At 40.1% G+C, this 25,930-nt stretch overlaps 1 protein-coding gene across 2 annotated transcripts in view; it reads right to left on the bottom strand.

The window, feature by feature from the left end:
- The window catches only part of GLCCI1 (glucocorticoid induced 1), a 53,186-nt gene extending 29,914 nt beyond the window's left edge, over positions 1 to 23,272 (bottom strand). For both annotated transcript variants that reach the window (XM_087947188.1, XM_026677775.2), the window contains exons 1-2: positions 21,768 to 23,272; positions 10,751 to 10,902 (exon numbers count right to left, since the gene is read on the bottom strand). In XM_087947188.1, coding sequence (XP_087803314.1) covers positions 10,751 to 10,902; positions 21,768 to 22,344 — 729 coding nt within the window. In that variant the 5' untranslated portion in view covers positions 22,345 to 23,272. The remainder of the gene's footprint in view (positions 1 to 10,750; positions 10,903 to 21,767) is intronic.
- Between the last annotated feature and the right edge of the window lie 2,658 nt (positions 23,273 to 25,930).

A 25,930-nucleotide genomic window follows, 5' to 3' on the forward strand; every position in this document is an offset into this window, starting at 1 on the left:
GGCCAAAGTAACATGGGTAGACCGGGCCAAAGCAACGCAGGTAGACCAGGCTGAAGCAATGTGGGCCAGCCCTTTACATTTTCCAAAACAGTCCCGGGGGCCAGATCCAACCACATTGCGAGCGAGCCGCATCTGGCACCGGGTCTTGAGTTTGACACCCCTGGACTAAACTGGGCATTGGTAGAATTACCTGAGAATGCCCTTTCTATCTGTGCTGCTAAATAGCCCAAGATGGGTTAGATTCCTTCTGATGACATCATTAAGCTGAGTCTGTTTAGTATAAAAGGCAGCCTGTGGGAGTAACCTCAGCTTTGGCGAAGATGCTTGACAGACTTTAGTGAGTGTCTCTGAAAGCCAAACAGAATCTAGAACGTTAATATTTCTTATCAGAATCCAGACGAAACAAGGGAGTGTCTGGGCTCTCTAGCAGCATAGATAGAAAGGGCGTTCTCAGGTAATTCTACCAACGCTCATTCTCCTCCATGCTACTGTGAGAGCCCAGGATGGGACATACCAAAGCCTGCATGTCCACGGGAGGGTCCTCGTCCGGCTGATCACTCCGACTGTGGAACCACTCACTGAAGTACCCATCTGCTGAAGGCCGCACTTACAGAGGCAAAGGAATCCAGACAGTAATGTCTGATGAAAGGAAACAGGGATGCCCATGGCCACTGGCCGCTTTGCAAATCTCTTCCAGGGATGACTGGGTGGCCCAGGCAGCTGAAGTCGTGGCGCTTCTGGTAGACTGCGCGGTTAGTCCCTGAGGCACCGGAAGAACGACAGCCCTGTAGACCTGTGCAATGAACACATTGACCCACCTGCTTAAGGTGGGAGGAGAGGCCTTGTTCCCCAAGTGAGATGGGGAAAAGGAGACAAACATAGCTTCAGTTTTCCTAAAAATGGAAGTACGTTTGAGGTAAATCTTAAGTGCTCTCCTAACATCTAAGGTGTGCCACTTGCGCTCTAAGTTGTGGTGCAGAAGAGGACAGAAATCTGGCAACACAATGTCCTGGGACCTGTGGAACCAGAAATTGACCTTTAGGATAAAGGTGGGATCTAAACGGAGTTAGTCTGATTATTTCATGAAAAGTGCACAGATCCTGTCTGACCGAGAGGGCAGCCAACTCTGACACCCGTCTAGCAGATGTGATTGCTACTACAAAAACCACTTTCAGGGTCAAAAATTATGGAGACACTGCCCTGAGGGGTTCAAATGGCGGTTCCGTCAGAGCATGGAGCACCTTAGAAAGATCCCATGAAGGGTACCTGTGTACTACAGGGGGGTGAAGGTTGGAAATCCTTTTCAGAAATCTTCTCACAGAGGGATGGTGAGACAAGGAAGAAAATGGTTCCCAGGAGAGAACTAAGGAAAGGACTGCTACTTGGCGGTGTAGGGTGTTAGGGGCAAGTCCCTTTTCTAAGCCATCTTGGAACAAACCTAGAACCTCTGCTACCTGAGCTGAAGTAAGGGAAAGCCCCTCCTTTAGACACCATTGACAAAAGACCCTCCAGGTGGCATTGTAGATGTGCGTCATAGATGCTTTACGAGATGCCTTGATGGTAAGGATAACCCTCTCTGGGAGATTAGTCTCCCTTATTTGCTGCCGCTCAAGCGCCACACCATCAGCTTGAACCACTGGGGATCCAGATAGAACAGGGCTCCCTGATGAAGGGAAATTTTGTTGGCTGAGATCCTCCAGGGAGTGGCTACAGACAGGTTCACCAGGTCTGCAAACCAGAGTCTCCTTGGCCAACGGGGGACTAGGAGAATTAGTTCCGCCTGTTCTTCCAACATCTTCCAAATGACTGCCAGAATGATGAGAAGAGGGGGAAAGGTGTACAGGAGACCCCTGGACCATCTGCTCTGAAAAGCATTGGTCCCCTCTGCACCCTGACAAGGCAACCTGGTGAAAAACCTGTTCACTTGAACATTTTGGGGAGTGAAGAAGAGTTCCAAACCTGAGGGAGAGGTCTCGGATAGGGACGGTTGGAGGCGTCATTCTGAGTGGTCGACCAAGCTCCGGCTGAGCCAGTCGGCTTGGGAGTTGTCCACCCTGGGGATGTGATCCGCTGTGATGGACAACAAATGTCTCTCCAACCACAGTCCCAAATGTTCGGCCTCCCTCATCAGGGCCCTGGATCTCATCCCCCCCTTGCCTGTTGACATGTGCCTTTGCGGCCATGTTGTCTGTCAACACTAATATATGAGTTCCAGTCACCGTGGCCCTGAAGTGCCTCAGAGCCAGGAATATGGCTCTCAGCTCCAGCCAGTTTATGGGTCAGGCTTTTTCTGTCCGGGACCAAATCCTCTGAGCTATTTGGCCGTCCATGTGGGCCCCCCAACTCAAAAGACTGGCATCCATGGTGACTATAAGTCTTTCTGGTTCGTTGAATGGATGGCCCCTCCAGAGAGCCGGAGAAAGCCACCACTTGAAGGAATGTTGGGTCTGAGGAGAAAGCTGTACTCTGATCGACTTGTGGCTGGTTCCTGCCCGTGGAAAAGGGAGCAGGAACCATTAAAGAGATTGGGAGTGAATTTGTGCCCATGGGACGATCCCGATGCACGATATAATCTTCCCCAGTAGTGTGGACAGCTGCAACAGGGGAAGTGTGTTGATGTTGAACCTGACGGATGATGTCAGTAAGGCTTCTCCCCCGATCTGGAGATAGAAAGGCTTGGCACAGGGATGTGCTGATGACCACTCCCAACTGAAATATTCTGGTTGTGGGAGACAGATGGCTTTTCTTGGTGTTGATGGAAAAGCCGTGACTCTGGAGACAGCACAGTGTAGCTTGTAGGTCTCGATGGATGGATTGGATGGACGACTGTATCACAATGTCATCCAGGTAGCATTGGATTCTCACTGGAACAGACTGGAGCGAAGCCACCAATGCTGCTAGGACCTTTGTGAAGACTCTCGGCGCCGACGAGAGCCCAAAGGGAAGGGCCCGATATTGGAAGTGGGAGTTCTGGTAACAGAAATGGAGAAACTGGCAGTGATGAGGCCAGATGGGGATATGGAGGTAAGCCATGAGGTCAATGGAGGAGAGGAGGTCGCCTCCCGAACGCTCTCTAGAATAGAATGCAGGGTCTGCATCTTAAAAAGCCTGTATGAGATAAACTCATTCAAAAAATTTAGATCAAGAATGGCACACCACCCCCGAGATCTTAGGGACCATGAAAAGACGAGAATAAAAACCATGTCCCCATTGATGCTCGGGGACTTGTTGAATAGCCCTTATGTCCACTAGCTGTTGTACAGCTGAATTCATGAGAGCCCTCTTTGAACTGTCCCATGAGACTGGACAGAACACAAAATTTTCAGGTGGTGATGAGAGAAATTCCAGTTGTAAACCATACCTGACTGTGTTGAGTACCCAGGCATCCATCATTGACTCCTCCCATCTGGAGACGAAGAAGGCCAAGTAACCCCCGATGGGTGGGGAGAACGAGGGGTTACTTAGAGCGACAGAAGGAACGACCACCCTCCCCCACGAAAGGGCCATTTACCAGCAGGATGTTGTTGTCTGCTAGATGCATAGGGGCGCTGTTCCTGGAGCTGGGAAATTGACCTCTGTGGCCTGGAAAAATGGGGGTTCATCTCGGCTTGGAAAGGAGATGGACGGTAAAGTGCCGGGCGGTAGTCTGCCTTCTTTCCTGTGGAGAAAAGCACCTTCCTTTTATCCCTGGTTTCGATGGGATATGGCTCTAGTGCATCACCAAAGAGCTTGTCACCTGTACAGGGAGCAGAAACTAGTTTTCATTTCTGGAGAGATTCCGCCTGCCAATTCCGGAGCCAAAGGAGCCTTCTCGCTGCCACCGAGGAGGCCATGGTCCTGGAAGCAAATTTGGTAGAGTTAAGGGCGGCATCTGCTGTAAATTCCACTGCTGCTATAATCTTTTTTAGGTCCTGGTGTGACCTGAAATCGGATGCTGGTATGCGGTCTTGTAGCTGGCACATCCAATGGATTGAGGACCTGGTGAAAAACGACGCAGCAGTCAAAGCCCGGACAGCCCATGCAGCTGCTTGATGGTTGCGTTTAAGGGTCTGTTCGGAGTGCTTATCGTCAACCTTGAGAACGTCCGCTGGCTCGGTGGGGGTGCCAGAGGAGAAGGAGGTGACAGGAGCGTCCACAGAGAGGACAGCCAGAGCATTAGCCAGGGAAGGACCCACACTGTAAAAACTCCTGTCGTGGGTCATGGAGCAGCTGCAGGGGAGGCACACTGGTCCTTGACTAAGTCCAGGAATAGGCGAGGGGAGGGGAAAACCTCCACAGAAAGTACAGGTTTTGAGAAAAGGGAATCTCCATGCCTAGGTTCTCCTTGTGGTTCAGGTGCCACCTCTTCAGGAGACAGCTGAACTGTAACCAGGGCCTTGTTAAGGAGAGTCTTAAATAATGTTGGTTTAAAGACAATGGCCAAGGGTGATTAATCTGGATGCAGATCTTCTTCCTCCAAAAGGTTCGGGTCCCAGATCTCCCCTTCTTCCCGATCCAAACCTGATGAGTGACTGTGTTTATGTGGAATTGCGCAGTCACCTTCCCTGTAGTCGTCCCACTCAGAATGGGTAGAATAGGCTTTTTGCCCCTGAGAAAGAGAGCCTGCTTGTTGAGGAAAAGGTACCTGAGAGTAGGCTGGGAATAGGGAGTGAGCCCTTTCTAAAGGCCTCAGGATTTGTTGAAATCCTTTTGCCAAGCCCTGTCTGATGGCAGTGAAGACCACGTCCTGAATCTCACTGGGCCTGGTGGTCAAGGAAAGGTCAGAGGGGTGAAGACCTGCAGAGGAGGGGGTGAAGGTAGCCTCAGGTCTAGGCCGTAAGGTACCCCGGGTAATGGAGGGAAGCTCCAAGTGGCCTGTTGAAAATTAGGCCCTGACCTGCTTAGATCTTGAGGCCCTGACTGTTCCTCAAGCCTCTCCGGGGACTAAGATTATAGGTGGCCAAGGGAATCTGGGATCTCTGATACCCCCCTGGAGGGGCCTCCATGGCTACCCTGGGGATCACCTGGCTAAGAGGCATGTTTAAGTTGCCACCTCATCTGTTTTATAGTTTTGTTGAACTGCCTCTCTAGGACAGCATGTCTATGTTTTTCGGCCTTGAGTTCAGCCTGGAATGTTTTTTGGGGGGCCAGTGCCTTTTGCTCTAATTTTAGCTACCACTTCACTTTGGATGGATTGAGTGCACTGTCGGTATCTCTTTCTTCTGGTTGGTTGGAGGTCTTGGGTTTCTGGGCCAGAAAGTTCTACCTGGGCCCTGTCTGGATCCATGATGAAAAATAAGTCAAGCACAAGAGGTACTAGAAGGAACCCTCAATATGTGCTGCCTATTAGAAGGGCCTTGCTTCTGAAATATGAAGGATGGCTTTTCTAGGGCAGACAGTCAGATCGTGAGGCCACCTAAAATGGCAGCTCACCACGTGCAATAGGGAATTGCTGTTGCAAGATGGCCGCTCGCACCTGCTGTGGTGCCTGGTTAAAATAAAGCCTCTCCTTAGGCAGCTGTGGCCCCGAACAACTGAAAGATTGCTGTCCCCAATCATTGATGAAGTCTCTCTTTAGGCTGCTGAGAGCCCTGAGTGGCAGTTGTGGCTGAAAAAAGCATCAGTCTGAGTCAGGCAATCAGCTGGTTGGTGCTTTATCTCCGACCTGATCTTTGTGATCGTGGCCGGCTAAATCCATCGGGGAGAGGCCGTGGGGGGAGGCTGGATGACACTTTGCTACTTATAGCCCTCCCGATGTTTTTGCCTCTCCCTTGCTGGCAACATCAAAACCTCGGCGTTGCAGGACTGCAGGGCTGAAAGCACCACTGCACTGGAGCAGTGCCTGAAGCTTGATCAGCTTCCTACAACATAAATTAGGAGTAAATGCATTTAAAAAAATTAGGAGTAAATGCGATTAACGCGCTGCTTTGAGAGACACTAGCTTACAGGCGCAAGAAGGTGAGTCAAAGCTGGGGTCACTCCCACAGGCTGCCTTTTATACTAAACAGACTCAGTTTAATGATGTCATCAGAAGGAGTCTAACCCATCCTGGGCTCTTGCAGCAGCATGAAGGAGAAATATCCAGTTCCTGCAATCATTCATTCATCATATATTTTAGTCTCCAGACTCCTGTTCATCTTTATTGGTCTTCTCTGTACTTCTCTGTACTGTGAGTTAGCTCCATTCCTATTAATGTTCTAGAAATACCTTAAGACCTAATTATATTATTAGAGCTGGAGGTCCAAGAGATTGGTAATATTCTTACAGGAAACTCTTTTTTAACACTCCATATCAATTTGTCTGATACTTGTCAAAAGTGTGCCATTATTGCTATATAATTTATTTCATTTTGTCTCCAAACTATAAAGTTTAGACCTTAAAAATATAAAATAATCAATGAACATAGTTTGTATCAATTTCTAACAATGCAAAAACATTTCCTCCCATACTTGTAGTGGTCATCAAATCAAATTATACTGTTTCTAAAATGACTAGCAGTTCTCATGGGTGACTTTTGCATGTTCTTAATGTATTTGTTAATCAATACTTAGAAGAATAGATTATTATGCTTCTACAAAGTAATTATTATCATTTTCATGTCTATAACTGTCTGGTTTGGCACAGCAACCAAACAAGATCAACACAGACTTCAACAGATAGTTAGGACTGCAAAAAAAAAATGTAACAAGTCTGCCATCCTTTGGGTACCTGTATGCTGCACAAGCCAGAAAGAGGTCTATGAAAATATCTACAGGCCCTCCACAACCTGAATACAAACTGTTTCAACTTCTTCCCTCAAGGTGATTCTATAGAGATACTGCAAGCCAAAACTAGACAAGGGCAGTTTTTTTTTCTCATGCCATTCTGTTAAACAGCTAATTCCCACAGCACTGCCTTATGGCCTAAGATATCAAACCACTTAATAAAGTTGTATTCATACTATTATCCTTCTCATCTTTCCTATTACCAATTTTCCTTAGTTTCTTCTAAACAAACTTCTATACAAACTTTTTTGTTTATATTTTATGATTTATGTTTATTGCTTTTGTTAGTATCCTATTACGGTATGATTTAGGTTGATTGCTTATTTAGTATTCGATGACTATCACTGAGTGTTGTATCTTATGATTTATAATTGTACTTTATTATTATGATCATGATTTATCACTTGTTGCTTGTATGTACACTGAGAGCTTAAGGCGTTAGAAGCAAATTCCTTGGGTGTCCAATCACACTTGGCCAATAAAGAATTCTATTATACTCTAAAATTTGTAACTTCTTCCAATATTAAGCAAGATAATGCTGTATAAAATACCTGGATAAGAAATTTCAAATAAGATATGACATCCAAGGTGAAGTACAGAACAAAATAACTTTCAACTATACTGAAACAGTTCTTATTTTCAATTTTAATTCTGTAACTCCAACCCCCTAATAGAAAGGTACTATCAATGGATTCTGTACTTACAGTAATAAAATTATCATACTCATGTAAAACAAGAGACTAATATTTGAATATTCTGTTAAAAATGCTATACAATTGGGATATGCAAAACATTTCAATGTCAAGAAATTTAATTCAAGCATTCCAAGCTTAAGACATACACAGATGTATTCCAAAGTCTGAAATGAAACTGGAAGAAAGCACACATCTGATTATTTCAAACAATGTTAAGCTGATTTAAAAACTGTTTACTGTTTTTTGTTTTCAACTGAATTTTTCTTTCATAAATTTTCCATCCTACTAATAAGGCAGCAAGGACTCCTATTCCTATTTGTATTGGTTTAGATTGAATATTGGGCTGAAGTTTGAGAATAAAGTGAACTATGGGGTCGGGAACAGCCCTAACTACTCAAAGACATCTGACTCCCAAGTAACTTTTTTAAAAATGGAGACATTACTTATCAATGTGCTGCTGTATCTTCAACTGCATTTTACTTTGCAGAGGGATAATGAAGGGGTAGAGTCAGTTAGTTGTAGTTTCAGGCTAGAAACTGAGACCATGAGTTTCAGGCTTACCTTAGGCACAAAGCCAGCTAAGTGATCTTGCACTCAGCCCTGGGAAGGATGCAATGGCAAACCACTTCTTTAAAATGCTGAAACCAGAAGATTCTGTATTATGTTAGGAGCGTGAATGAGTTACGCTTTCATCTTTCTAAACCACTAAAGATTTGTTTCTATTTAACTTCTATTACTAGTTTTCAAGGTACATATCTATGAACATGAAAGAATGTTGCATTTTGCTGTAAGCTTTTCTGATTTACTTACTGGTTGCAGAACAGGATTTCAAGGGAGACGTTTTTGTAGTATTGTATTTTTCTGCATATTTATATGTATTTAAATTATAAATACAACATTATGTTTAGCCAAAACATAATGGACTTTTTGTTAAGTTCTTTATTAGAAACAAAAAGCCAACTCTTTAGCAATGAATAAGGTTTGCACTGGTTAACTGAGCTTTATCTTTCCAGAAGCAAGTCACACCTGTTGGTGTTAAAATGTCTGTTAAAGTAGGTGCTAAGGGAAAGAAGGTAGCTGAACAATTAGCTCTGGTGACTGAATGCCTCAGTGAGAAATGATGTTTGGAACTGAAAACTGGATTCTGATTTAATTCTATGTTAGAGGAAATTTCTTTTTTAAATTTTCAAAAATTGATTTTTTGGAATCCATGATTTTTCTGCAAGTTTGAATTTTGTGCTCCTCAATTATTGAACTGTCAATTATTTCACTCATCAAAGGCAATGAATATGTGTGCACCAAAATTACAAAAAATGTCTGCATATGGCATGTTCTCCTGAAAGTTTTGTTTTGCACAGAAATATAGGTTTATCATAATTTCTATACAAATTGGAGCATATCAAATTTTATTTATCATCTACCAAAATATCAATAATCCAAAGAATTAATCCTCAATGTGTATGCCATAACTCACCAAGAACTGGGAGCAGTAAATAATCAAAAAGTAAACTTATGCAGGGGGTTCATTTCTATTTTTTTTATTCTACGTAGGAAGCCATCCAAAAAGGACTTATGTACATACTGTCTGCTATAGTTGGCAGAATTATCCCTATTAGTCTAGCTCAGGAATGGGGAACCTATAACTCTCCTGATGATGTTGAACTTTAATCTGCAGTTGCACTAGCCACTTCGGCTAACAGTGACAAATGCTGGGAAGATCACAGCTATCCATTCTTGTCTTAACTGAAAATGCAAAGGACTAGTAATAATTTTTGAATATAAACTAAAGTCTTCACCATTGAACTATGTATTCTCTTGCAAATCTGAAACTCAATTCAATAATCAATTCCCTCTAGTAGTACTGGTAGTAGTAGCAGTAGTAGTAGTAGTAGTAATAGCAGCAGCAGTGTGTAATGGTTATAACACATCTGTAGCTGTAACAAACCAATCAGTAATAAAAATGAATGTGGTTTTATCCAAAGTAAGCTGGCCATTGACTGTTGAATGGAATACAATTTTAATAAATTATTTACTGTAAATACTATTTTTAACTCAACATTCTCAACTGCTACCAAGCCAATAACAAATAATCCCTAATCAGATTCAAAAGTCAGACAAATACATAAGGTTGGAAAGTTTTAAACATTCCAGTACTAATAAAAGTTAAATATTGCAGTATCAATTAAGGTTTACATCAGAAAATAATTTTCTCCATGGAAATATTTTGTATTTTTAAGATGTGAAAAGATCTACAACAATATCAGTTTATCATAACAATTTTATCTTAACAATTTTTCTATTTAAGTTGACCAATTTGGTTACAAATCAGAAATTTCAGATGCTATTTTATGGATACCAGCTTCAATCCTTAGTATAATTGTGCCATGCGGTGTTAAGATTCAAAGAAAATAGGATTCCATGTTACTTCATTTAAATAGAAATATAAGCAAGCATAGTACCCAACCATTCAGTCCCCAAAACATGGAATATTCTACATGTTTTCATGTGAAAACAAGCTATACTTTCTCTTCCAAAATTTTGTTGCTCAATATAGAATGGATTAGGGATTGAAGATATGGGACAAATGTGCACAATCTAAATTTTGTGCGTAGTTAAATATATCCAATGCTGACTTCTTGAAAGGAATGTTTAGGTACTATTTGATTTCAACTAGTTTCCATACTAAGGCTAAGAAATTATTTTAATATTATATGTTTGCCAACATTTGAAGATTAGTGATGTGTAAAATTTGATGATCTGGGAATGAAAATTCCAGTGTATTCTAAAATATTTTGTTTACTTAGTCCATACCATTTCTGAGACCGTTTGGCAGATTTTGCAAGCAAAGACACTGAGTTGGAAGCAGTTTAAAATTTGCTGGAATTGTCTGGCGCCAAAGCAGATCTGCTTCATCCAGAACACCATCTTTGGATGATCTCAAAATACTCCTGAAATAGTATGCTCTGTAGGAGAATGCTACAGAATGTTCCATTTTAAGATTGAAAAAATTCTGATTCCTAATGGATAGTTTAATATTCAGACAGAAAAAATAAAAAGTTCATGATTATCTTTTCAATAAGGTTTTAAAATAAGACAGAAAAATTATAATGACTTAAACCAGCCTTTCTCAATCATATTCTTCTACAGAAATTCTTTTTGGGTCATAGGAAATCCCTGCATAAAAACCATAAATATAAAAATTTCAAAATACATTTCTAACCCCACACTCCACATTTTACAATGGTTATGCCAACAGCAAAGTAACCAATCCTCAGTCCAGGTTTTAAAATTTCCATTGCTGTAAGTATTTACCTGAGTAGATTTGTCCTTCATGCATGAAGGATAATGTATATGAGGATCTCGGGGCCACTGTCCTGTGAGGTAAGGTCCTGTTATTGTATCCAATGAAGAGGTCCGTCTTATAGTACTAGATGTTCTAATTTGCTGGACTTTTGGCTTGTCCACTGAAACAAAAACATATTATATGCAAGATTATAAGTATAGGGTTATAGTTTCCATCCTGTTTTCAGTGTGACAATTTACACAAAAGATCAATGAATTACCAACAATCTCTTTCATTTACAATTTCATTCTACATCTTTTTTCTCAAGGAATTCCAGCAATTAGAATATTATGATAGAAGAAATATGCATGCTACAATAGACTATTGTCAAGATAAAACTTAGTTTCTTTATTCATCCTTATTTCTTTTAGATACTTCTATTTAAAATCTAAGCTTTTATGATATTTCTTTTGAGAGCATACATTTTGATAAACAAATTTGAACACTTAAACCAAGCATGTATGTGGCTTGCCTTTTTACTGGTTTTATTAAGGAAAAGAACTATTCTACGTGGCATGGCTTGGGTTTATGGTACAGTGAAAATTTTCAATATTTCTGCATAAATATGACATAAAACATGATGTGTATTCCATACAAGTCCTAAAATTAAATAAAGAGAACCTAATTAAATAAATGCACCAAAAACATTACATTTGTTCATTTCTTCATTGAGGACAATCTCAAACTATTTATTAGTGTGTAATAAAATTATATGAGTCTTTGCTTTCAGTAATTGGCATGCTCCTTTGGTTGCAATAACTGCAACAATATGTTTATGGTAACCGTTGATCAGTCCTGCATGTAGGCTGAGGCTTTTTAGTCCTTGACTCCTTAACAGACAGTATCAAGGTGGGCTTCTTCACATGAACTTCCCGCTTCTGGTCCTATCACTATACTTCTAATAGGATTAATGCCCAGACTTTGACTTGGCCATTCCAAACATTAGCTTTCTTCTGCTTTCACCATGCATTTATACTACAACTTGTATGTTTTGTATCATCGTCTCACTACATGACCCACTTTTTTTTCAGCTTCAGTTCACTGACAGATACCCTGATTTTCCTGTAGAATTTGTTGGTACAATTCATTATTCATAGTTCCATCAAAGATAGCGGGTTGCCCTATGTCAGAGGAAGCAAAGCAGGCCCAAATTAAGATAATGCCAGTACCATTCTTAGGCTGAAATGTTTGCCTTTCAACAAACATAACATTTTTCATTCAAGTAAAAAAACCCTATTTTAATCTCCTCCATTCACAGAACATTCTTACAACAGCCTTCTGCCTTATCCATATGGCCTTTTGCAAACTGCAGTTGGGCAGTTTCAGTGATCTCCTGATGGTGGTCTCATAAACCTGACATTTGCCAATGCCAATGCAAAAGAGGCATTTAATTCTTCAGAAGTTAGCATGAGCTTCTTTGAGTCCTCCTAAAATATTATACAACTTCCCTTGATGTGATCTTGTTTTTCAGACATTCCCAGGGAGAGTAAAAAGGCATTGCACTGCCTCCATCTGTTCATGATTTGCCTGACAGCGAACTGGTAGAGTCCAAAACCTTTCAAATAGTTCTGTAACTTTTTCTAATCTGGTGAGTATCAACAACCATTTTTAGTTGTTTGCATAAATTTATTTTGTTACATTTATGGCACATTTTCACATACCTATGTTGTGAAAATCAAATTCAAATAGCGCATTCCTAATATTCTGACCTCCTACAATGGATTAATCTTCTATCAATTGCAACATGATTCTAATTTCCCCACTGGATGCATCCTAGAGGTTTATATGCTTCAATCTTAGAAATTTAAAAACTAAGCATCATGTAAAAATATATGAAAATATTTTTAAAACAATTTTGTTTCCAAAGTTATGATAGTTGTGACAGCTATGTATTTAGACAAATACTATTAAGAAAATAAAGCTTTCTGTTAGGAATATAGAATCTTGACATTTTCTTTCAGCACACCTAATTTATTTCCTTTATGCAATATAAAAATTTCCCCAATTACACATATAAGGTATTATATAAAATCCACATTTGCAAGATTTTCCATTTCCATTCTCTTGTCAGGGGTTCCCAATCCATAGACGATGGACCAGCACTGGTCCATGGCCCAAGAGGAATCAAACTGTGCAAGCGAGCAAAGCCCCATCTGTGTACCCGTGGGATCCAGACCGCATGTGAATTCACACCCGCACTCTGTTGCAGAAAAACTGCCCTCCACAGAACCAGTCTCCAGCACCTATAAGGTTGGGGATCACTGTTCTAAATCATTCTGCTAGAATGGATCAAAAAGATAACATACTAATAAAACATTTCATTTATTAAATACAGGCATGATATTCCGCTCTGAAAAAAAAATCGGGGCCGGCCAAAAGAGACCCCCCACCGCGCGCCCGGGGAGCGCCCGCTGCTTTCCCTCGCCAGGGCCGGGCGGTGGCATGTTGCACAGAGGCTGGTCTGTGGCTGGCCCAGCTCCCTTTCCTGCCGCTCAGCGGCCCGCCGCACCGCCCGGCTCCGCTCAGGTATCCAGCTGGGGCTGTCAGGAGTTGCTACCGCCGGCGCAGCTCACGCGCTCCAGTCCCACGTTGCCTTGGGAAGGAAAGGCAAACCAGGAGCCGCTGCTGCCGTTGCAAAGCGCCGCCGCGGCTCTTCCTTTTGCCTTTCCCTTCCTGAGGCAACGCGGGACTGGAGCCGCCCAGCAACTCCTGACCCGGGGCCTCCGAGGGGAGGGGAAGGAGAAGAAGGGGGGGCAAAGGGGGGGATTCCCAAAAAAATCGGAATTCCGATTTTAATCGGAAGAATATCATGCCTGTAAATATGAAAGTTACATATGGATTGGGGAAAACATACCATGGAAATGCCATCTTTAGTAATAAGACTATACACTATACACTACACACACACAGTAGAATCTCAGGTTGCGACCATAATCCGTTCCAGGATTATGGTTGCAACCTGATTTGGTCGTGACTGGAAATACGACCGTCTGCACATGCATGGATCAAAAAAACTAACAAAAATTGGCACCAAAGGGGAAATCGCCGTGGCAGGGAAAATTGCAATTTTCAGGCTTGGTTGGTCACCACCCGAAGTTCTATTTGTGACCACAAGCAAAACAGTAGCAAAAATACTGGTTGTCACCCGAGGTTCCACTGTATATGCACATACCCCCATACACACATACACACACTTTCCCCCCAAAATAAGACCCTGTCTTATTTTTTTTGCCACCCAAAAAAGCACCCAATCTATTTTCAGCGGATGTCGTCCACTGACTCACCTCACTTGTGCGCATCTTCCCCGACCGCCTTTTCACTGTCAGAGGCTTTTAGGAACTTTTTCTGCGGCTGGCAAGGCTTTCCTAAAGGCCTCTGCAGCCAATAACAGAGCCCCAGATTGATCCAAGCTCTACTATCAGCTACAGAGGCCTTCAGGAAAGCCTTGCCAGCTGCAGGAGAAATGGGCCAGCAGGGCAGGTGTCAGGATGTGAGAGGCCTGGATGCAACTATCCAAAGGTTTAGTAGTAGGGCAGCTTCACCCCTCATCCCCACCCTAGCTTAATTTTTACTTGTGCACCCTGCTGTGGGCAGGGTCTTAATTATTGGGGGGGGTTAGGGCTTACATTGATACATACAAAAATCAAGCTAGGACTTACTTTCACGGTAGGGCATATTTTTGGGGAAACTGTGTGTGTGTGTGTGTGTGTGTGCACGCGCATGTGTGTATAATATCCATTTATACGCCAATCTTCTGCCTTGTCCAGATCTATCACCTCAATATCTTAACTTAATTTATATTTGCAATTTTGAGAGTCATTTAAGTTCTTTTTGCAATTTGTTTAATTAAATGTCTAATGTAAATTCAAAATGAGGCAATTTACAGTATGTTTTTAACCATTTTATATTTTGTACTATATAATCTAATAATCTTTTAATAGTATATATACCATAGATATAATCAACTGCTTGTTAGCAGAAAAAAATGTCTTATGATCAAAAATAATGATATGATTACAGTAATATAATTAAATCTGAGGGAGACAGAGAAAGAGAAAAGTAAAAAATCAGAATACAGGGTATATCTAGCTCCATAGTAGGAATCGGACAACTATAATGCTTTTGCGTATAACGTTTAGATATCTTTTTAAACCCCTTTTTTAGACTCCTACTTTCTCCTGTCTTAAAATTCCTCTCTCCTTTATCGATTAAAATTGTGTAGACACTTTATGAAAAGTATCTAATGAAACAAAAACTATTTATAATATCACTAGTAATCTCCCTTCCCCACCTCTCAAGAAAAAATAGCAAATTTTTACACATTATAACAGAAACTTGGTGGTATATTACAAATAATACTAAAATATTAGTACTTAGCAATAGGACTTATATACCACTTCACAGTGCTTTCCATTCCTCTATAAGCAGGTTTCAGAGTCAGCATATTGCGCCCAATCTGGATACTCATTTTACTGACCTCAAAAGGATGGAAGGCTGAGTCAACCTTGAACCAGTGAGAACTGCTGGCATTTGGCAGAATTAGTCTGTGCCATCACAAAATAATACTAGTTATATGTGGGATCAGGAAAGAAAAAAACTGCTTTAAAAGTTCTTGTTCAAAATAGAAAAGCAAAATAGAAATGTAATTATCAAAGCCTAAATTGAAATGCAAGGGACATTTCTTCCCCTGCCTCGGGCTATGGGAAAGTTAGGGATTTTGGTGAATTAAAGGCAGAGATATGTACATTAATATTGAGCATGTTCCAAGTGTTATTATGCCTTTCAATATATTTTTAATTTGAATAAAATATATTATTCTCTTTCTTCACAATCTAAAGATTGTGGAATGATAATTAAGAATGGAGAAAAAGACATAGAAAATTCCAATATTTTTAGAAAGGAGAACAAAATATTTTTTTAGGGTTTAAGACTAGGAAAGTTTCTATTTTTCTTTCTCTTGTGAAAGGCAGTAAAAATATTCAATGCTGATCAGACTTTCAAAAAAAAAAAACCCTGCCAACAATTATTTTTATAGCTACCACCCTTCCTGCTATAAGCATGTAAAAATACATTGCTCAAAAAAAATAAAGGGAACACTTAAACAACACAATGTAACTCCAAGTCAATCACACTTCTGTGAAATCAAACTGTCCACTTAGGTAGCAACACTGATTGACAATCATTTTCACATGCTGCTGTGCAAATGGAATAGACAACAGGTGGAAAGCATAGGCAGTTAGCAAGACATCCCCAATAAAGGAGTGGTTCTGCAGGTGGTGACCACCGACCACTTCTCAGTTCCTATGCTTTCTGGCTGATGGTTTGGTCACTTGTGAATGCTGATGGTGCTTTCACTCTAGTGGTAGCATGAGACAGAGTCTACAACCCACACAAGTGGCTCAGGTAGTGCAGCCCATCCAGGATGGCACATCAATACAAGCTGTGGCAAGAAGGTTTGCTGTGTCTGTCAGTGTAGTGTCCAGAGCATGGAGGCGCTACCAGGAGACAGGCCAGTACATCAGGAGACGTAGAGGAGGCCGTAGGAGGGCAACAACCCAGCATCAGGACCGCTACCTCCACCTTTGTGCAAGGAGGGATAGGAGGAGCACTGCCAGAGCCCTGCAAAATGACCTCCAGCAGGCCACAAATGTGCATGTGGCTGCTCAAACGATCAAAAACAGACTCCATGAGGGTGGTATGAGGGCCCAACATCCACAGGTGGGGGTTGTGCTTACAGCCCAACACCGTGCAGGACGTTTGGCATTTGCCAGAGAACACCAAGATTGGCAAATTCACCACTGGCGCCATGTGCTGTTCAGATGAAAGCAGGTTCACTCTGAGCACATGTGAGACGTGACAGGGTCTGGAGACGCCATGAAGAACGTTCTGCTGCCTGCAACATCCTCCAGCATGACCGGTTTGGCAGTGGGTCAGTAATGGTGTGGGGTGGCATTTCTTTAGGGGGCCGCACAGCCCTCCATGTGCTCGCCAGAGGTAGCCTGACTACCATTATGTACCGAGATGAGATCCTCAGACCCCTTGTGAGACCATATGCTGGTGCAGTTGGCCCTGGGTTCCTCCTAATGCAAGACAATGCTAGACCTCATGTGGCTGGAGTGTGTCAGCAGTTTCTGCAAGACAAAGGCACTGATGCTATGGACTGGCCCGCCCATTCCCCAGACCTGAATCCAATTGAGCACATCAGGGACATCATGTCTTGCTCCATCCACCAACGCCACGTTGTACCACAGACTGTCCAGGAGTTGGGGGATGCTTTAGTCCAGGTGTGGGAGGAGATCCCTCAGGAGACCATCCCCCACCTCATCAGGACCATGCCCAGGCGTTGTAGGGAGGTCATACAGGCACGTGGAGGCCAACCACACACTACTGAGCCTCATTTTGACTTGTTTTAAGGACATTACATCAAAGTTGGATCAGCCTGTAGTGTTTTTTTCCACTTTAATTTTGAGTGTAACTCCAAATCCAGACCTCCATGGGTCGCTAAATTTGATTTCCATTGATAATTTTTTGTGATTTTGTTGTCAGCACATTCAACTTGGTCACACTTTTGGATGGTCTCTGGCGGGAGCAGGATGGGGGTAGTGCATCCATCCTTGCTCTATCTCTCATGGGAGTGGGAGACTTTGTGCTGTCCTGGTTCACTTCCTTTCTCGGAGGCTGCTCTAATTGTTTGGATTTCTACTGTCTAGATTTCTACAGCAACTGAGCCACAAATTAACCTATTATATTTTAATTTTACAAGTTGCAGAAATCCAACCAGAGTGCTTTTTGCATCTGTAATTTGTCTCTGTAGTCAGCATGCCCACCACTAAAAACAAACACTATGTCTACTTGCTAATTTATGTGGCAAACACATCCAACTGATAAGGCATACTTTTGTGAGCAACCATCCTATCACACTACCACTGACCTGTTTGAACCTTAAATCTGCTCTCTGGAATATGAGCTCAGAATTATTTACATACACACAACTGTGTTAAGAATGCAAAATTATTAATTTGCAATTATCTGTATCCCATAGATATTAACAATATATACATAAAATTGGGTATTACTAACACAACAATATATGTAAGAATACAATAAAGTTTCATTCAAACTACCACATAAAGATTATAATTAGTATTTTTCCATATCTTTTCAATGTTGTTTTTAAAAAGGCTTATTTTTTCAGGATCAATAACATGAATCAGAACACTTTAAGGTATTTAGGATTTAATATCCAAGCTTTACATCTGACTGAAATATCGATTTCTCTGACATATCCACTGCTTCTTTAAAGTTGAAGAACATTTTAGAAAGCACTATCATAAAAAATATGACTGGAATCAGTATTTTGGGGGAAAATACAAGCTTAATCCTCCTTGGGTTTACTAAGCTATTAGAGTTCTTTAGATTTTGGACAGAGTTCAGGGATATAATTAATTTTATTACATTTTAAATTTTTGTAGTATATAGAAATTCTCCCTATCCAAGCAACCAGTGACAAAATACACTTAGAATTCATAACCTCTTAAACATAAATTTAGAAACAATCTGATATCTTCCTGCATTGTGGCATATCAGGGTATTGGGCCATCAAACATATCAGAAAGAGTTCATTATGTCATATAATATGAAATCAAATATAATACCAATTACAAATTTCAGTTTTCACTATAGGCTCATTATTTATGACTCAAGTCAATTTCCTTTCATCTTAAAACATTAGACTGGCCAAAGGTGTAGGCTGGGGAAAAAAGCTTATGGGGGTGTATTCTAGGCCACAATACAATCAGAGTCAAAATTACTCTTAAAATGTTGACAACAGTTCATTAGAAGCCTGTTAAAATTAATAATTATGACAAGTTACATGTGTTTAAACTATATTGAAGCAATTGCCCATTTTAATCCTCACCTCCTACCCTGCCATTATAGATTTTGAAGACTTTTATAAATATTTGAAAAAGGATTCAATTTATTCGGCATATAAGAACATTAAAAAGGATAAAATGTACTTATAAGACAGTAAAAGAAACTATTTTAGAAATAATCTTTCTCACAATTTAAAAGTCATGACCTTTTACAGTATTTGGACAGCCAATATATCAATGGAATGGCAGCAAATCCATGCTTGTCAGTTATGTTTATTCTTTGCAACTATTTACAAATGGGTTAAATCCTGCATATTTTTCATTTGTAATATTACCAAAGCATTTTATAAAATATATGCTGTATTGCATGTTTGAACAGAAATAAAGGAAAAAATAATTCAATATCATGAAATTCACAAACTGTGAGATACCAGATAGTATGTAGTGCTACAAATATACAAGTACAAAATATAAAATGCAATGATGAATAGTTAAGCAGATTAACTGATAAACATGGAAGTTACAATAATATTTTACAAAAGGTATACCTGTAAATGTAATATGTAATTATTCTCTGGCTTGTAAGTTTTTAAAATCAGAAATAGTATTAATTTTGAAGCAAAAATTTGAGAGCATCCTAGAGATGAAAAATGAGGGTGGGAGAGAGAGTTCTTAAGAAAGCTGTTTTCATTCAGGCAAGAATGATGTCACCATCTGCAGTGGCAGCTGCCTGACCTGTACAAGCTTCCAATCCATAGCACTTTGCAGCTTTCAGAATACCTGGCAATTTGTTTACATGTTCATATGAAAAATTTCACTGCAATTAACTGCATTGTAAAAAGATGGAAGAATCATACACTAAAGAAAAAGAATTTAAGTTCCCCATTCTTAAAAAAAAAGACCATAGATCACTTGCACTTTTAAATATATTAAATACTGATTATCACATCACCATTTCTGGCAATTGTTAATATTAATACAAAGTAAGATTCTCAGATGTTTAGTAGTTGAAGCATTGTTATTTTGCAACAGAACTAAGGCCCAAGCAACTCTTAAGTCTTTACAAATGCAGATTGCTTTTTCAATTATGTTACACAGTCCAAAGAGGTAATAGCTGAGAAAAGAACAAATTAAAAAATGGCATAGGTTTTGTATTCAATGCCAACTGCAAAACCCACAAAGCCATTTTGCAGAGTTTTTTTAAAAATGTATTTTATTTTGTAGCTTAAAGAATATACTTGAGTTGTATAAAGAAAAAAGACATACTCATCAAATTACAGGAATGGATGAGTAAAACAGGTTAGTTAATGAACTTTTCAATTATCCAGAGCAAACTGGCTGAATCATTATTATGTGCATTCTGGTAACTGTTTGTCAGGTTATTTCATATGGTTGTACTCTCAGTTACCTCAAACTGTTGACTGCTACAAATGCTAAAGGCAGAATTAAAACATGAAGTCACTTATTTCTAGCTTAAAGGATTGGTCAATTTTGAATATAAGTTATTTTACTCTTTTAAAAATATTTTAGGAAAGGATCTAAGTCATATATAAAAGTTTTATTTTATCCTGAATATTCTATGAAAACAGAATCTCATCATATTACTACTTTTTAAAAGTAAAAAATGTTCTTACAACTTTATCTATATTTGTCTTGTGAGCAGTTTAACTTTTTTTAAACTTGATAATATAAAGTTCAATTTTTATCAAGTCAGATAAAGATTAATTCCATAAATAATTTCCAAATATTTTTTCTAAATGGAGATCACATACAGATTCAAATGTGAAGAACTATAAGTTTTGGTGTAATTCTTCAAATGGTTGAAGAATGACTTGTCAAATTCATCTATCTTAAGAATTAATGCCAAGGATTTAAGCCAAGAATCATTATAACTTGCTGCTTTCAATATTAGTAAGAGGCTTATTTAATTTGCTTTTAAAATTAAACACAGACCCAGCATTATTACAGATGCAAAAGTATTGAAGATGAAGTATATATAAGAATTACTATAAGCAGTGTATTAATTTGATTCATCTAAATATGGAAAGAAAAAAGGGGAGTTGAACAGTTAAAATAATCATTGTCATGTTAGAAGATTTGAATAATTTATTAGTTTCTGAAACACTTATATCTGCACTATATTGAGGAATTTAGTTTACAAATTTACATAGCATATTTAAAATGAATAAACAAGGAACACGTATTCATGTAGGTTTAACCTGCAAAGAGATTGCATTTATACTTTTTAAAGATTTTTTTGTAGAAACTGCTGCCATTCATATAACCTGCAGGTTTTAGAAATGCTGTAAACAACTGTTCTGCCATCACATCCTATGCACTTTTATTAGCAGCATTTTGTTTTAATCTGGTTTTCATATTCCTTATTTCTATAAGTAGAAGCATAAATGGATTTCTAACATACATTGTTAGGAATGTAACTTATATAAAAATATAATTAATATCAGCACTTGGCTTCCTTTAAAGTCCTTTAAATTTAAGTTGCCTCTTAAAGAAAAGCATTTTAGTCACTGAAACAGAAGAACACATAAAAGCATGAATTCAGCATTAAAGTTCTCAATCATAAAAACGTTGATAAAAATTTGTTAAAAGAGCAAACCCCTAACTATTTTCAGCACTCACATCAATATATAATGCATTTCAAGTTGTGTTATTCCAAATTAACCTCCAAGATTCTACACTTTTAATTATCAGTATAATTCCCAGCCCTCATTTACCCATCTATCTGGATGGGGGACAATACTTTTATTACGTTTTAATTGCCCTATTCTAGAGAAATAAACAATGTTAAAGGAGCAATTAATCAACGAATAAGTGAAGGGCCAAATCTTTTTCGGTTTCAGCTGAGGAAAAGCTTGGGTTTAGAAATCTGCTGCTTCTCCTTTTGAGCTCAACTGAAGCTTCACTGACACACTAGAATTTACAAATGAATCACTTAGCAATGTAGAGGGCGGACGTTTGTGGAGTATCGTAAATTTATGCCTAATATTTTCCCTAAATGAATCGTGTTAGATCTTTGGGAGGGAGGGAATACGACAAGGGAGGCTTTTATGGAAGTGGGGTGGGTTACACCTCTACCCTGTCTCTGCTTTACCTTTATATATGGGCGAACTGGGGCTCCTTCTCTCAGGTGAGCTGCTCCTCCGCCTGCCGCCGTTGGTTGTGGTGGTGGTAGCGGTGGTGGTGCTGCTGCTGCTGTCAGGCGAGCGCTTCTGCCTTACCTTCACCCTGCTCGGTTCTACTGCCCCGCCTGCTCCCGGCGGGGCAGCAACAACGGCGGCGCCGGCAGCAGCGGCCGCCAGAGCCAACGGTGAAGTAGAGTTTGGTGGAGGCGGACTGCCACCGTTCCCCCCGCCTCCTCCCCCTCCGCCTCGCGGCCCTCCAGGGCCGGTATTACTCCCCACGGAGGCTAAGGAGATCGGCAAGCGAGTCGGGCTCTGCTGATTTCCCCTCAGGAGCTGAAAAGGGACGGTGGCGCGGATCGGTTGGAGCAGCCGGCTAGTCCCAGCGCCGCCACCGGGGGCGCTTCCAACGCCGTTTCCTCCGCCGCCAGACCCATTACTACCGACCGAAACCCCGGCGTTACCGCTGGTTGGGGACCCGGCGGCGCCACGGCGCATCCGCTGCGGGGGCTGGTGGTGAGGAGGAGTCTGCGAGGAGGAGCTGGACATGGCGGCGCTCCGAAGGCAAAAGAAAACAAGGAAGGCTTCTCTCCTGACTCCCTCACGCGCGAACACGCCCCCTGCAAAAAGGGACGGGAAGAGGGCGAGATAGGGAGACTCTAGAGCGTTCAGCGACGCGTTTATCGCCGGTATGTGACCATGACTGCCTGCCTAGGCAGCTTAGCCCCTCGCGGCTTACATCGTCCATGGACGAGGCGGCCACTACTGGAGATAAGGAGGAGGAGCAGCGGCGACGGCGAAGTGGGCGGGGAGCATAAGACTCGAGCTCCTACCTGACTAAAAACCACCACCGCACATACGACCACCACCTATTTCTACCCCCACCCAGCCCCCCACACACACAGAGCTCACCGTCCTCCTTCTAAATACCCACCGCGGGCTCCACTACACTGTCTGTGGTGGCCAGGGGGCGCCCAGCCATACGCCAATTGGGCACTCGGCCGCCGTTAATTCATGTCTGATTGGTCAGAATCTCCGAAAGGCAGCGTACCTAACCAACCACTGGCTTCTACTTTACCTGTAGGTGGAGAAGAGGGCGAGAGGGAAAGAGTAGTAGCTGAAAGCCGCTTTGTGTAGGGACTTCTAGCTGGGGGTAGGGCAGATTTAGTAAAGTTAATATAGGCAGCTCATGATAAAGGGCTGTCTCTTGATAATTATTACTATTTGCTTCCACGACTTCTTAATGTACTATATATGCCCAAGAGGCTGAAAATTATAAACAAATACTAGCGTCCTAATGTGCTAACTCTAGTTAGGAATTTTAGAAACCTTCAGATGGTTGGAGCAACAGCAATCTGAGGCCTCTGAATTCTAAGAAAATACTGATTTATTTTTTAAATCAGAGCAGGGCCTACATTTAAAGTGCAAATCCTTCCAGAGAAGACTATAAGTTTTTAAAAATAAATGTTTCTTTCAGCCATTCAGATTTTTGTCTACATTCTTATTTTGAAAGTATAACTGAAAATCAGGCATCTTAATATTTCATATTAATTTATTTTGGGGGAGCTATTTGGTACAAGAGTAGCAGATACAAATATATATTTATATTTAATATAAACAAATGTAAAATAATAGATCAGCTGGGTCTGAAATTGGAATGTAACACCATCTCTGTATCAGAGACTATTGCTAACATGTCTATTGTACAGTATTAGGTTTTATTGTACTACTAGTTCACATTTCTTCTAACCGCCCTTTGATATTCTTTGTTAAGCTCCTTCCCTAGATATTTATCTTTCTTAGCTGTAACTTCATTTCATTTGGCAATTTCCATTATTTTTTAGTTTGCTTCTGGATAGTATTGCCTTGCTATGAAAGAAATAAGAGGAGTAATAAAATGATTTTCAGAGTGAAATGTTGAATTTCAATCTACTTCAATTATGCTTAAGTTGCCAATATGTATTTGATTCATTTTATCTTTCACTATTGAGCTTTTCCATGTTAGTACTTTCTACTGTACATTCCATGTTCTTAATGTTATTCTGTCTTTGCAAATCTTTTCCTGCATGGCAAGATGGCTCTTTCTACATGGCAAGATAGCTCTTTCTCAATAGGGTTGAGTGTCATCCAACTTGAGAGGGTCATTATCCAGCATTGTATTATTAATCATTTTGTATTGTCTGTTCATGTAGTTACCTTGAAAAACATACAAGAATAGTTTATCATTACAATGTCCCCACAGTATGAAATTATGATGTCTTTGCTATTATCACTAAAGTAATTTCCACCTCCAACATTTTCCTATATATGTCTTATATATGATATATACTGTCCAGAGTCATTACCTGGTTATAGAAATTAGGTAGACAGACAGACAGATAAACCCCAGGGACAAAATATATCAATTTTCTCAAAGTAAAGCAAATAATTTGGAAGCATATTAGTGTCAAGGTCAACATATTTGGATACACTGGGTGAAGAGGGAGATTGAAAATATCTGGAAATTGCTGATCTTCCTAACTAGAATGCTGCAGAAAGTGACAAATAGGATGGCTAAATAAGCTAATATCAGTGTTCAAGTACCATACATGGTATTTGTATGGACATTATATAAGAATACATTTATGTTACATGGTAATAATGTGTCTCAATTGCTTTTCTATCAGTGATATAGAAAAGGCAACTCACCCTTCTTGTAGCACACAAATTGTCCTCAGAAATGAAAATGTAGAAGGAAAAATGGTGACTTCCCCATTCTATTAATATTATTTCAGGAAGATTAACTAGCTAAATTCATCAAGTACCATTTAACTCAAAGTAAATTTATATATAAACTGTACAATTAAGTGTTAACATTCTCTTAACATTTGTTCCATTCTGTCTTCATAGATAGAATGATAGAAATCATATTCTTGTAAGAACCTCCACAAAATTTGTGCTAGGCTAAAAAAAGCTTAAACATTAGTAAAATGGAATGTTCAAAATGGAATACAAAATGAATCATCTGGCTTTGTGTATGCATAAATGCTAGGGCAAATTATAAGAGAGATCTCATTTGTCAGTGAAGCCATCTATGGAATTATAAAGAATTCTCATATGCATACAGGAGACATAATGTATCCTGAAAAAGGATAGACATGTTCAAAACATTTAGGAGGATTTTCTTCACAACTATGAGAACCTAAAAAAATCAAGAATTATTTTTTTAAAAAAATACGTAATATTTTTAATATTAATTATGACTAGTCTTTCATTTTCAAAATGTAAAACAAAGCTTTTCAACTGGCCCCATCTCTTAAGATGTTGATAGAGTGAATAGTCATCAGGAAACCTAAGCTATAATGAATTGTGATATACTTTTTTATTTTTTATTTTATTGATTTGTCAAGCATGTATTAAATAACAGATATAATTAGAACATGATTACGATTACATGAAATGGGTACGAATAAAAGGGGACATTAGGACAGGGACGGTAGGCACATTGGTGTGCTTATGCCCGCCCCTTACAGACCTCTTAGGAATGGGGTGAGGTCAACAGTAGACAGTCTAAAGTTAAAGTTTTTGGGACTTGGGGAAGAAACCACAGAATCAGGTAGTGCATTCCATGCATTGACAACTCTGTTGCTGAAGTCGTATTTTCTGCAATTCAGTTTGGAGCGGTTTACCTTAAGTTTGTATCTATTGTGGTTGAAGCTGAAGTAGTCGTTGACAGGTTGGACATTGTAGCAGATAATTTCATGTACTATGCTTAGGTCAGACTGAAGGCGGCATAGTTCTAAGTTGTCTAAGCCCAAAATTTCAAGTCTGGTGGTATAAGGTATTCTGTTGCGAGCAGAAGAGTGGAGGACTCTTCTCGTGAAATATCTCTGAATTCTCTCAATTGCATTAATGTCTGATATGCAGTGCAGGTTCAAGACAGATGAGCTGTATTCAAGAATTGGTCTAACGAATGTTTTGTATGCTCTGGTTAGCAGTACAATATTACCAGAGAAGACGCTACGCCAGATTAGGTAAACAACTCTTAATGCTTTTTGGCAATGTTACAGTGGGCTCTGGCACTTAGATGAGTACTCCAAGGTCCTTGACAGAGTGAGGATTGTCTACAAGGTTGTGTCCATCCAGCTTGTATTTT

The sequence above is a fragment of the Notechis scutatus genome, chromosome Z (assembly GCF_049901735.1).
Source record: "Notechis scutatus isolate UNSWTSFEM ecotype Mainland chromosome Z, rNotScu1.2, whole genome shotgun sequence".
NCBI classification, from domain to species: domain Eukaryota; kingdom Metazoa; phylum Chordata; class Lepidosauria; order Squamata; family Elapidae; genus Notechis; species Notechis scutatus.